The 14,419-nt window shown below is 36.8% G+C and overlaps 1 protein-coding gene across 2 annotated transcripts in view; it reads right to left on the reverse strand.

The window, feature by feature from the left end:
• msk (importin-7 msk) overlaps positions 1-13,291 on the reverse strand; it is a 93,454-nt gene extending 80,163 nt beyond the window's left edge. The window contains exon 1 of one of the 2 annotated variants that reach the window (XM_081727779.1): positions 12,877-13,291. In XM_081727779.1, coding sequence (XP_081583905.1) covers positions 12,877-12,960 — 84 coding nt within the window. In that variant the 5' untranslated portion in view covers positions 12,961-13,291. The remainder of the gene's footprint in view (positions 1-12,876) is intronic. The other variant, XM_081727778.1, reaches the window with a different exon arrangement.
• Positions 13,292-14,419: the final 1,128 nt, after the last annotated feature.

A 14,419-nucleotide genomic window follows, 5' to 3' on the forward strand; every position in this document is an offset into this window, starting at 1 on the left:
TAGTGGCTCATTTCTCTCACTCTGCAATGGTAAACATTTCACCCTTTCCGCACGTTGTCAATTTAAATATAAACCAATGCACATTCTTTTAGTCGAATGTCAACTTTAGTAGTCAACAGGGTTTGCCCAAGTGGGCCCAGCCCGAAAAAACCCACCGGGTTTTTTCGGGTTGGACCCACCTGAAAAAAACCATCTTAAAACCCACCTGGGTTTTTGACTTTTTTGTTAGTGTATTATTGGTACAACTAAGGTGATCACATTGAAAGTTATTTTTATCAGATTTTAAACTTTCTTTGGGCGAATTATATGCTTTCATGTTAAGATGTTAAGATAGACAACAATAATCAACATAAGACCTTTATAAAGCTCTAAATGCACTGAATGAATGAATAAATAAATAAATAAAACCTCACCTTAGCTTGAGATAATTGTAGAACAAATTAATGTGCGGATTATGCTTATAGCCTATTTGAAGTAAAGTAAGCGATTGTATATTTTAGAAAATACTTTCCGTGAATAAGGTGTTTCCTGACTCGGCGCCGCCGAGGAACGTTATCCCTCATACGTTGACGGGTTTAAGGTCATAGGAGCCGGTACTAACAGTAAATATGTAAATACATTAGTAAAACTATTAGTATTATTTCTTACCTTTGATGGTAACAAAAGTATTCAGTAAAATTTGGTTTTCCAACAACAGCAGTTAAGTTCAGTCATTTGTTGCTAGCCTTCAAATAAGCATTCTGTAGAATCAACACTAGCAATAACGTAAAAATTCTTGTCAAAATTAAGAAGCTTAATGGTCGGAGCTCCGAAGACTACGTAACGCTTACCATTTCAAGTGTTGCATTCAAACTTCAGTATTAATGGAAGTTTCGATGTACAGTAAAGCAAGCTGCATTTTCAGGGAAAACCCGTCGTGAACGAAGTGTTTGGGAAATTCCCGCAATTGAACTCACAAAACATCGAAAGTGAATACTTCAACAATAAATCTATTTATTTTACGTTGGAGGATATTTCATTTCATTTTAGACATTTTGAAACATTTACTTTATAAAATATGAATTATAGGCCTATCTTTGTTTTAAATTAATTTTCGGAAAAGAGCGGTCTTGCAACAAGTGCTCGGGTAATTCCCGTAATTGAATGCACAAAGCATCGAAAGTGAACTTCAACAATAAGACCATTTATTTTACGTTGAAAAATATTTAAGACATTTTGATGAATTATGTCTTTGTTTTAAATTAATATAGCTATTTGGTATTCATATTTGACGAACGTCACTGAGGCTCCTAGGATGACTCGATCTACATTTGTTAGTTTGTCTGCCTTTACCACACAGTGTTCAACTTTCGGTCTTTTAAATTTTCAGGATACAAACCACAGACACTCTAAATTTTCTGTTTAGATTTTGGCAGCATACCAACGTAAAATTACAAAATGGCGCGCTTTTTTAAAAAAATAGCTGATATCCACTGGCGAAACTCCCGGGGGGATGATGGGGACATATCCCCTACAATCTTGGAACTGTTCCCCTCAATAATCCGATTGGAAATGTATCTTTTAGGAAGAAATGTGATGATTTGTGTCCAACTGTCACAAAGGAAAGTGAGATGAAATTGATACCTCCCAGAATAAGCCTCAAATCTGGCCGCCTCCCAATGTTGAAGACAACTCTGCTCCCCTACCCATGTTGTCTCGGAGTCCCACACAGGGGACATAAAATATGACGATATTATTATTGCTTTACAACTTTAAAATCAGACTGGCAACATTGAAAACTGTTTACAGGGAATGATCATACTTGGATTATCCCTTGTAAACAGTTTTCAATGTTGCCGGGGGGATTTTAAAGTTATAAAGCAATAATAATGTCATATTTTATGTCCCCTATGGAGGACGCCGAGACCGACATGGGTAATCCTCCTCAGCATTGTTTTTCGCCTTCATAAATATTTTGTACATCGCATATATATATATATATATATATATATACCGTTACCCGTCCCCCCAATGCTGAAGACAAATTTGCGCCGCTGCTTATATCCACGCTACAAAGCGCGATTTTAGGTCTTTCAAGTTGAAATTTTCAAAGTAGAAAGCACGAAAGACTAAATTAGCTGTATATATTTTGGCGGCATAAAATTTCAAAATGGCGTCCATTTTTCAAAATAGCGGGTACCCATGCTACAAGGTGCAATTTTCGGACTTTTTAAGTTGATATTTTGAGGGTAGAAGAACAAGACATTCTAAATTTGCTGTATGGATTTTTTCGGCGATCCAATATAAAATTTCAAAATGGCGGCATTTTTTTCAAAACAGCAGTAAATAGAAAGTTGTTGCAAGTTGTGACAATGACACTCATGAAATATAAATCATATTTTAACATTATTACCCCAAAGAGATTGAAATATTTCGAAAAAAACCAATTAAACCCGAAAAAAACCCACATGGTCCCAGGTGGGTTGGGTTTTTTCAAAAATACCCGGGTTTTTTCAAACCCTGGTAGTCAACCTGATGGTTATTGAGAGCATTCTTTTTAGTTTTCGTTTTTGTATCATTAATTTTATAAACTTGAGATTTACTTGCAGTGAATAATTTCGTGTTTCGTGTATGCTATAGCGTTTAGTGCATTATTTATTTCTGACTCTCTTAATTTGTGTATGTGTCCTCTGAAATGAATGAAGCGGCAGAAAGTGCAAATCCCATTGGTCGAAGTCGGGGGCGACGAAGAATTCACTCGCCTGTAAAGAAATATTCAAAAAGTGGACAGTGTCGCTTTACGAGGCCAAGCTCACGAGACGGTGTGTTCACTACTCGAATGAGTGGGAAAGAGAAAATGGTGATCCTCTTATCGATGTAAATCAAGTTACAGGAGGCTTTCCAATGCTAAAGAAAAAAAATACAGGGCTCATAGTGGTCTGGTCTCTTGTAAATAGTTGAAAAGTGACCAAAAGCACACGAAAAAGTGACTAAAAGCACGAGAAAGTGACCAAAATCTCATCATGCCCCTTTTTTCCTTTGTCAATTTCTCCATCGCCTCTTTGTTGTTTTGTTCCATCCTTTCTTCTTCTTTTTGAGCTTCCTCCTTTCTTAGGTTTTCTAAGTATGCTTTGTAGTTACGGTAAGCAGACTTAGCAGATGTAAGAAGCTTCTGAGTAAGTGGAACCAGTTCTGGTCTATTTCCGAATTTCTTCATCCCAGACATTATATTTAACTTAGCATTGAGAGTTCTCAAAGCCATGACCTACTCTTACGAAGAACATACAAGATGTATAACAGAAGACGAACATGATGAACCACACAAATACACACAACGTTGAGCGGAGCGTTAACTGTTACGGGAGAAAACAAAGACTACTATGATAGAAGAAAGAATAGACACAGAAGGATTTTCAACCCCACCCCGAAAGCTTATGCATCCACCAACCATCCACTGTGCTTTAGAAAGAAAAAAAGCTGAAATGAGAATAAAGCTATTTCACATGTAGCAGCAAGTACTAAAGTTTTTAGAAGAGTATTGAGTAAAAAGTTCCTGCCTTTTTACATTTATTTTTATAATATTTTTCTTAGAAAACTGCCAATGCAACATACATCACACACAAAAAAAAGTCATTTTACCTTCCAAAAAAGTAACTTTTAGTGACAAATTTGAAAAAAAAAAGTAACTTTTTGTGACCAACTTGAAAAAAGTAACTTGTAGTTTGTTTTTTTTTTTTTTTTTTTTTTTAAAAAGTGACTCGCTATGAGCCCTGAAAATACAAGAAATCACAACGAAAAAATATGAGAGGCTTCGTGAAGCTGTGAAAAAGGAACATTTAAATTATCCAATAGGTAGAATAAAAAAGTAACATGGAAATTACACCAATAGCAAGGTTCTAGAACACAGATCCCCCTTCCCATTGAACTGTAATAAAGACAGAAAACAACGTGCCCTGCGGGGCTCTGACCCGCCTTCACTCACTAACGCTCGCTCGGCAATACTAGTGAATATTCAATTTTGGTACAAAAAGGAACCAACCTAGCTACTACTTGCTGGAAGGGGGGGGGGGGGAGACGTGTTCTAGAACCTTCCCTACACCAATTGTTATTTGAACATACATTCTACTCTAAATATAACTAAATGGGTAATTATCTCGCTGCAAAATTTTATACGAGTTTCTTAGTGTTTTCGTAGGTAGCTCACTAGTACTAACCAACGGATATAAGGAAAGTGTAAAAAGGATCTGTTTTTGCGCTAACTGTATATTGTTTGGTGTAATTATCTGTAGACAATAAGTAGGGAAGAACGAAACAAAGAAGATTCTACATTTAACCACCCTATTGTGAAGACAAAAGGCCCTCCAACCAGCCACACTTTATTTCCTTATGTTATTTTCACAAGTGTAAGTAGCAATGCCACAAAAATATAGGTTTTGTAAAAATGTAGGAAATATAGGAGTTTATAGGAACAGACGCAAATATATAGGAAAAAAGGACAGCGGCTGTCCTTAAAATTAACAAAAACAGTGGTGCGAATTGGGAAAGAATAAAAAAATAAGGAACTGTAGAAGAAAGAAAGAAAGAGACGAACCTTGACCAAACACTCCAGGAAAATATCGTTGCTATGGAAAGATCACAAACCTAGATTCATTCCAGCGGGATGCCCTTCGATGCTACATTTACGCGTATTACATGCGCAAGGAGCATCCCACATTAAGCAAGCTCCAAGCCAGTCTTAAAGAAGCGAACTTGTTCCACGGAAGTTAAGTTCTCACTTAGAAGCTATCTCATGGACCCAGGGTTCGAATTTAACGAATTCTCCAAATGCACAGTGATGATGGAAAGAAGTGACATCGTAACTTGGCGTTGTCGGTACCTCAGAGCTATGAAGAAATGCGATTATAATAATATGGTTTGGTTAGACGGAGTCACCGGAGGTCACCTATTAGAAAAAGGTTGGACTGATCTCACTGCGCATAGTACAATGAACGCACCAATAGGGAAGAGGCACATCTCATGCCTTTGTCCCAAACTGCCTCCTCATTTTCAAATTAAATAAATAAATAAAACCTGATTATGACGAGGAAATGAACTCCGATACATTTTAGAAATGGTTCCAAGAAGCTCTTTTGTGAAACATGTCCCTAAATTCATCATTGTTATGGATAACGCCTCATAACATTCTGTTATGCTCGGCAAGCCTCCAACAACTCAATTCTAGTCCCGGAAGTCAAGTCTTGGACTGGCTAAAGTGCAATACCAGTGTCCAGTTAGAGCCTGATATGAAAGCAGAACTTCTAGAACTGGTGACCTTCTCCAAGCACAAACCCCTTTGTAGAGAACTGACGAATTAGCAAAGGAAAAAGGTCACCAGGTCATGAGACTTCCCCCTTATCACACCCACTTAAACTTTATAGAAAATATTTGGGTGCAAGGAAAGGAATACGTCGCGAGGAAAAATAAAAGTTTTACAGTGGCAGAAGTGGAAAGACTTACGAGAGAAGCAAATGATTGTCACTGCGGAAAACTGAACTGCTGATGTTCAGCATTCGAAAAAACTCCTAGACGAGAAATGGGATAAAGAACTCTTGAATAGTGTATGGAAAACGTGATAATCTCTGTTACTTCCAGCTTCGTAAGACCGCATTGCCATGTTACATGAATCTTGTAGTTGTCATCTTGAAACCCTACCATATTTCACCATGTAAACAGTCTTGAAAGAGATTTTTTTCCATCTTGCAAAGAGTTGAACCATGTGTAACTTTCTAGGACATCTTGCTTGCTACCTGCTATCGCCCTCCCGCTGACAAAGGAAAAACCAGTTTCACCGCTCCCGAAACAACGGATTCTTTTGGACAGGAAGAGGAGGTGCGCCAAAATACACGTTTTTAATGGAGGTTCAGTCTTTGACCACTAGAGTGCAGTGCTGCATGGGTGCAGATACCTTTCTTGCTTTCAGGAAGTTGTAACATGTGAACAGTAAATAGAAAGATTGAGTTACAATTTTTTTCTTCCTTTTTACAGCTGCAAGATTCATGTAAAATGGAAACGTGGTCTAAGTAAGTGATTATTCTCTGCGAGTATCCCCAATCACACGATAAACCTAAGTACATTTCTCTTTATTACTGTATATATTAACTGTTAAATTTGTCGCAATAGAAGTGTCACGAATTCAAAATTAAGACTATCGTGAGTGATATATGGTATACAAACGAAAGTTCAGTAATTATAAACAAGGTCCACTATGGACGTTAGTAATTACAGTATACGGAAATTTCTGTTTTCTCCAGTGAAAGTTAAGATTTCCTATAGAAATAAACTGAGAGGGAGGAATGATTGAATTTACCGTACTTTAATACCGTACCAATGTAATTTACAATTATGTTTATTTCTCTCATAATTGTGATTTTAAATAAGCATTCTACATTTAATATATGTTAACGTGGAACAAGAAACAATTCACTCGTTATACTCATATTTTTTCAATACTCGACGCAGAAGCTGACATGATATTGAGCACCATGTGCGCGCAGCGAGCTGGCAGAAAGAACAAGTAGTATCAATTGTAGTATAATCACTTACCCGGTACGAACGTACTCCATACGTTCGGGAGTTTTTAATTTCTTAAGAGACCTCATCCCGGCGAAATTAAAATACCGCTAATTTTACAGTACTTATGTGATATCTTCCAATAGATAGAAGATAATCAAAACGTGGAACAAGAGCGCCTAGACAATATCATTTAACCTGAGATACCGTTATCACGACTCACTTGTCTGCTTTCGATTCCGAGCCATTTTCAAAATCGGCATTTATTTTCGCGTTTCTAAACGGTTGAAAACGAAAAGCCACTAGGTATATTGTGATAACGGTACCTCACGCAAAATGATATTGTCTAGGGCGCTCTTGTTCCACATTTCGATTATCTTTTATCTATTGGAAGATATCACATAATATCTGTAAAATTAGTGGTATTTTAATTTCGCCGGGATGAAGCCTCTTAATAGCTGGAACAAGCGGACGGCATACGTTGCAATCCTTTGAATTATGCAGGTTGATGTTAGCCAACAGATGGCAAGGTAACAAATCAAGGCATGTCTCACAATCTAGTCAGCAGAAGTATTAAAAAAAAAAAGTCACACTTCATAAACATGGCAGTTTGCAACTAATTTCTGCAGCGCAAAGGTGACCAGTTGGATTTCCCTCGGCCTTCGAGCACCCCGATTTCAATGCTACTGACACGTCGTCGTTTCCAAAAAACTCGGAGCATTAAAAAGGACATGAATCCAGCATGGAAATGTGCCGTTTGTTGTTCTAAAGGTAATAGTTAAGAACAGCTACTTCTCATCTCCCGTGCACGAGGATACATCTTACTGTTGCACTACCTAAACACCCTAAGTACAAGGGCAAGAACTCAGTCTATTACCTACTTTTTAACATCCTAGATAGTCATTGAATAATTCCTGAAAGTATGGCGTTTCTCGTCCTTCCCTAAATGGGAAGTACGGCTCCTTAACTATAACCCTACAACTTAACGTGAGATGCTGTTAATTTTGGAATATTTATATTTTATAACGAAAACATGAAGTCCTCAAATACAGCACCCGAACAAATTTCCTGGGACTTGTGTATGTAAAAAAGCTAATGTATACAGGGTGTAGAAAATAGCCCGAAACAGTGCAATATCTCGGGAAATATACAGATCAGCAAAACAAACAAACAACGTGTTAAATAGTTGTGAAAAAGCTATTCAGTGATACCAAACCACATTATATCCCCACCTCTTTCGGGGGTAACTTTAAAATTTTAAATGGGAACACCCCATTTCTTATTGCACATTTGGATTCTCAAAAAGTGATTTGACCCAGAATTGAAAACAGTGTCTTCACGGATGGTGCTTGAATCAATACGCAGAAGAAAACGGGGAGAGAATAAACCGTATGGCCATACACTACGTGACTGACAATTCCCATTTTCATAATGTTTTACTATCCCGATGTAGTACTGTCGATGTAGATTCTAGCGCCATCAGTGAAGGACTGTTTTCAATTCTGAGTCAAATCACTATGGATTTTTTCTGGAGAATCCAAATATGCAGTAAGAAATGGGAGCTCCCATTTAAAATTTTAAAGTTATGCCCGTGCCCCTGAAGAGGGTGGAGATAGGAGGCCGAGTTTGGTATCACTGGATAGCTTTTTGAAAATTATTTAACGTGTGTTTTTGTTTGCTTTGCTGACTTGTATATTTCACGAGATATTGGACTGTTATGGGAGTTTTTCCGCACCCTGTATGTATATGCAAGTGTATGTCAGTATTTTACATGTGCATACTCAATATAAATTTAAATATAGTAAAATGCCATAAATTTCCAAAATAGGTTACTGTTTCTGATACATAATTATCCCGATCTCGTAACAGTTTTCAATCACTGACAAAGACGACAGTGGTTCGCAGAAATAATTTGTCTATAGTATTCTGAGATGCTCATAGGTAACTTAATAATTTCTGAAAATAATGCTCCCCATTTAAAATACATTTACAAATTCAAACACATCTAATGAAAAATGACAGACAACGAAGCCTTCTTCAACTGACCATGACCAAGGAGATATTAGCGGTATCGTGACAAGGTTGTTTAAAACCGAATGGAACATCAGTTGATAGTTGAGATACTGAAGCTGTAAACTTTTCAGTTAACAGATAACTTTCGTCCTGGTTAATAAATTTTGAGAAATCATAACTCCAGAAATATCTAAAGCCAACACGATGAAATCAAAAAGTTTCAATTCTTGTATTTTTATACGACTACAACGGAAGTATTTCAAAAACAAAATACAAATCTCCATAAATAAAAATAAAATTGTTCAAAAACTTACACACTCCTGTTGTGAAATCAAGTAACATATTTCTTCCGTCGATTTTAAAAGTTATAGCCCCATAAAATGGGACAACACCCAAAATTTTGCCCCGTTTCACCACATCTGGTCCTGATGAAACTCCCTTTTCATTAGTTTCCGCTCTACATTCTTATTTTCCCTCCATTACCGCTGCATTTACGTCCTAGGTAAAACAGTGGTTTGAAACATTGCCAAATTATGCTCTATTGCCTGTTTCGCATCAATACACAAACTCACTCCAAAATTTAACTAAGTTTTCCTCCCTAATTAATCATCATAAACTGATGACCTTTATTACTTTTTTTTTTTTTTTTGTTGTTGTTGTTGTTGTTATTCTCATGGTATCGTTTTGCCTAATTATGATCATTTCTCCGTAAATTTTGTAGTTCGAGGCAACCATGTGCGGCACCAATGTTCAACTACATGTTTAGAAGTAGAAACACTTTTTTTTTTTTTTTTTACAAATGATTCCATGCTGACCTCAAAGTAAAATTTTAGAAATTCATTCGTAACAGTATAATACATTTTATAGTTTGAAAATTTTCAAAATATGATTTTCTGAAAAACTAAAATATTGATTTTTCGAAAGAAAAAAATTATTCAAGTCTGCAGTCTCTTTTCATGAGCTTTAAAATGACACTAAGTACTTACAAGGGAACATCCCAATTTGGTGAATTCAATTGCTGAAAATCATTACTAGCACTGGATTCAGCATCAAAAGAAAGAGAAAAGGGTGTTTAGTGGCAGACCGTGGAAATAAGTGAGGACAAAGTACGAAGATAGAATGTAGGAAATGTCATGTTAATTTTGAAACGACTAGAAGGATTGAGATCAAGTGTTGGATATGAGGAATACTGAATAGGCGTAATGTAAATCATGGGAGACATCTGAAAAGAAACCATTTTGGAATTAGCGCAAGAAGGATATACGGGGAAGGTGTTGTGTGGCATATAGCTCTTGGCGCACAACGTCTATTGAAATCAGTAGTGGCCAATACAGTTTGAGACCTCTCTTGACAGGAGGTGTTCCACGCTATTTTCAATGTAGCAATACTATCGTAAAGGGGACATGAATGAGGAAGAATCACAAACTTGAATGAGGCCACTTTCCAACCAACAAACGTCCCGATCCACGCAATATTCATTCACATGCAGGAAAAGTGAAGATATTACCAAGGGCAACGTGAAAAAGTATATAACTGACGTTTCCTGGCCTTCTAAAGAGTACATAAAATTACTACCCTTCGTTGATTGATGGAGAACCAATAAAGATGATGAGTTGGTGCAGAAACCGGATAATATTGATCTTTTCCGACTCCTTATCCCTGATGGTTGCACGTCACTCATACAACCGTTGGATGTGTTCTTCCGCCCGTATTAGAATTTCGTGAAATATAAACACCGTTTTTCTGTCATCCGACTTCAAAATGTGACAATGGGACTTGCAATCACTCACCCACTACCAGTTTACAGCACCAAGGTTGCAAGCTATGATTAGATATGCTTTCTACAAAACTGGATATTTGCAAACAACACCTGGCGCATTCGTGACACCTATCGTCTACTGCTTCAGTTTCAATACCGGAGACAGCTGTGACGAGCCAACTGTCCATTCTTATCGTTTTTCAAATATGCCCACTGTTGTCTCCATTTTTGTATAAACCACACAATCATTCTTAAGTTCCATAACAGTTGCAATTAAACAGAGGTCTCAAATCGTATTGGCCACTATTGATTTCAATAGAGTGTGCGCCAAGAGCTATATGTCACACGACATCTTCCACGTATAGTCTTCTTGCGCTAGTTCCAAAATGGTTTCTTTTCAGATGTCTCCCATAATTCACAGTACGCCTATTCAGTGGAGCTCTACATGCATTCCTCATATCTAACACTTGATCTCAATTCTTCCTAGTAGTTTCAAAATTAACATGACATTTCTAGACATTTTCTACGTTCTATCTTTGCACTTTGCCCTCACTTATCTCCCATCCTGTATACGGTCTGCCACTAAACACCCTCTTCTCTGTTTCTTTTGATGCAGAATCCAGTGCTAGTGATAATTTTCAGCAACTGAATTCACCAAATCTGAATGTTCCCTTGTTAGTCCTTTACGTCAGCCGCAAATGTCAGTTGGCCAAATGCCACTTAAGCAAGTTTTGGTAAATTCTGAAGACTGGTGGCCTGTAATTTCGAAACCACATATGATTATAGCAGTCAGAAAACAATATCACCGCAACCTGACGGGTCAATCAGAAACTGTGTGTTGATTTCACATGGAACTGTTTTCGCTAAGAGATCGGGATTTTGTTCCACCAATCCACCCACAAATGTTTGTTATTAAACGTAAGCGTCAACCTAAACTAGACATAAATGAGTTTTGTGTACATCGGGTTTAACTATAAATGCGAAAATAAAATAAAAATTGGCAAAAATGCGCTTTGAGCAGAACATTCATAGAAATGTATACGAACATAACTTAGCCTAGCCTAACCGAACCGCACATATTACGTACAAATAACAGTGCTTCTGTTCTTCTCTAATGCCACGTAATGTGACAAAATTAATTGTTCTGTTGTAAGTGCACTCTTACCCAAAAATTATTCTGGAATTATAATAAATATTCGAGTTATTGATATTCTAGAGTACCGCTCGTGAAATGTATGGTTGGTAGATTATCAACTAGGATCGAAAGGTGTAATTGGGTAGCTTTCTCGCTGACAGCCGCAGTGTTCGAATAGTAATCCACATTCATGAGGGAGTGGCGTAACATTATTATACAATACTAAGAGCGTCCACATTGTTGTAGTTCATTATTATTATTTGGATAATGATTAGTTTTTGTTTTGAAGCTTTGATTGGTAGCTCAGTTGTGCGCAGGAGATGCACCTAGTCCGAGCCTGTGCTGGATATTTCACGCTGTCTTTAAAGTGATATTGATGTAAACAAGTACAACACATTAGTATGTGCTGTTTGGTAATAGTTAAGAACAGCTACTTCTCATCTCCCGTGCACGAGGATACATCTTACTGTTGCACTACCTAAACACCCTAAGTACAAGGGCAAGAACTCTGTCTATTACCTACTTTTTAACATCCTAGATAGTCATTGAATAATTCCTGAAAGTATGACGTTTCTCGTCCTTCCCTAAATGGGAAGTACGGCTCCTTAACTATAACCTGCTGTTTCAGCCACTGGACACATTTTAAACACACAATCTCATTAGCAGATTGGGCTGATATTTAGTATCTCCCCCAATTTTGCACATATAAGATTTACAGTGTGTTACTTTACAAAATATAGCTGAGCTAGGGACAGCTAGCGAAGGGAGTTAGAAGCCCCCAGGGCCCTTGTACTTCTACCTTTATGACAATTTGGACAAAAACAAGGTACTCGGTTCTGGAACCATGAAACGAGTTGGGGGAGATACTAAATAGCATCCGCAGATTGTAATACCTATTACAAAACACATATTTCTATATACTCCATATAATTTTTGTCAGAATTAATTAACTTTAAATCTTGCTAGCGCTAAAACCCACACGCAAGTTACAACTGCAGAAAGTACTTTTTTCTATTTTAATGAAACACTGAAATGCCGGGCATGCTCGTCAATTAGCGGGAAAGTCCTATAGTCGAATTTTCAATACTACACGGCTCTGAAGCACCAAATCATTATTTATTTTGGCTGTATTCATAATAGTCTTGTAACTTTTACTGCCAAAAGAGTGATTGCAGGTAGCATAAGTTACAGAAATGTGCACCATGCTTCAGCGACTAGTTATACTGCAACATGCAACCAAATGAAAAAAATACATATATACATGTAAAGGTACTAAACAGAAGCATCTACAAATCCAAAATATTCGATTGAAAAATTAATTTATTTACATATCAATATTATTTGAGCTAATAATATACCGGATGTCTAGCATGATCTAGGTCCAATCGAACCAAAAATTCCTGCACTGTTAACAGTGCACATGTTCTAAGGCTCAACATACCTGATTCAATTGTTCTTCAGCTTGTTGACGCTGGTTTTGGTCTATGGTCGCTCTTAAAATTTCTATTAACTTCCTTGTATCCATCTTGCTTTTCTCGAGCCACAAAAAAACTGAAGTGCTAAAATATTTTAAATATATTCTATATTTTTCCTAACCCGGTACATTCACTTTGATCTCTTTCTTCACGTGATTCGTCAGTAACATGGCGGGCTTCGAATGTGGCAGAAGTGTGCAACCACTAGGCACTATAAAAACTTAATTCTCGTAACAACTTCCTGTTCTCTTCATCTATAAACAAGCAAAGAAATTTCAATTCTAAATCATTTTTAAAAATGAATAAATTACTTTCTGAGCGTCACATTTAACATTTTTTAAATCGTTTGGTAAGTTCTTAATATGTCAGATATTCAACGATGTATGCATCTCAAACAGTATATCCAACCCAAAAAGTAAATGAAATTTTTATTACTTTCCTTTCTTATATGAAAAGTATAACCTGCGACTATGCAAACTATAAAAACATTACAACCACGACTCAAATTTCAATCAATCACCCTTGACACCTACAGTTACGCCGTAGTTAGAGCGAATAAAAGTTTTAAAAGAAATATTAAATGCAAATTTTGTAAAAACATACTTGCGTAAATTATAAATTTCATTCTAGGAGGCTCATTCTATCCTCTCCCCGACATACACACATAAAAAAACAAGTAATAATGTCACGTGAACACCACATTAAGAAGTTTTGGTTGTTTTGTGTGATATTTTGGTCGATCACGATCACGATTGTATGGCGTGATTGAAACCAGAATTGTAGTATATGTCTACCAGTGACGGATCTAGCCTTTAGCCGGGGGCCTAGGCCCCCCGTTGTTTTTTGAGTGACAAAAATAATTGAAGCTAGGCCTATTATTTATATATTTTTGAACGTTTACAGCAAGCGTTGCCTTTTATTCTTTATTGGACGCTTTTAGAATAATATTAATAGTGGTGGGTTGTATATTTGTATTAAAAATGTAATTCCTACGACAATTTCTAACTTGAATGTTAATAACGAATTTTGGTTATATAAAAAGCAAAGTCTCGTGACTAATCCGTTTAGTTACCGTATCTGTAAATGCTTACAATTTATTAATTGCTAATTCGTACTTTATATCGAACTGAAACTGGTGAAAGGAATTATTCATTTTCTTATATTCCTAGTCCATGTTAACGAAGTGCGTAAACGGATTTCAAATTAAAATGATTTGTGTAAACTGATGATATACTCATCATAGTCTGGGTTCTCGCTTCCTCCCCCCGCCCAGTTTTTTACCTTTTAGATGTGCCAGTGATGTCTACACTTCTTATTTTAGTAGGGAGAGCTTAAAGTGGGGATGGAATATTCTTGGCACAGTTGATTCAAAACAGAAAAACGTTTCTCGTTATCTACAAGGGTAAAAGTGAGAGAGAACGCGGGCGGACGTCGTTCCCCTCCTCCCAAAAATATCTATGGCGTCTTCCACTTTCGAAAAAAAAAAACAGTACAATGGGCAAAGATACG

The sequence above is a fragment of the Thermobia domestica genome, chromosome 10 (assembly GCF_964235325.1).
Source record: "Thermobia domestica chromosome 10, izTheDome1.hap1.1, whole genome shotgun sequence".
NCBI classification, from domain to species: domain Eukaryota; kingdom Metazoa; phylum Arthropoda; class Insecta; order Zygentoma; family Lepismatidae; genus Thermobia; species Thermobia domestica.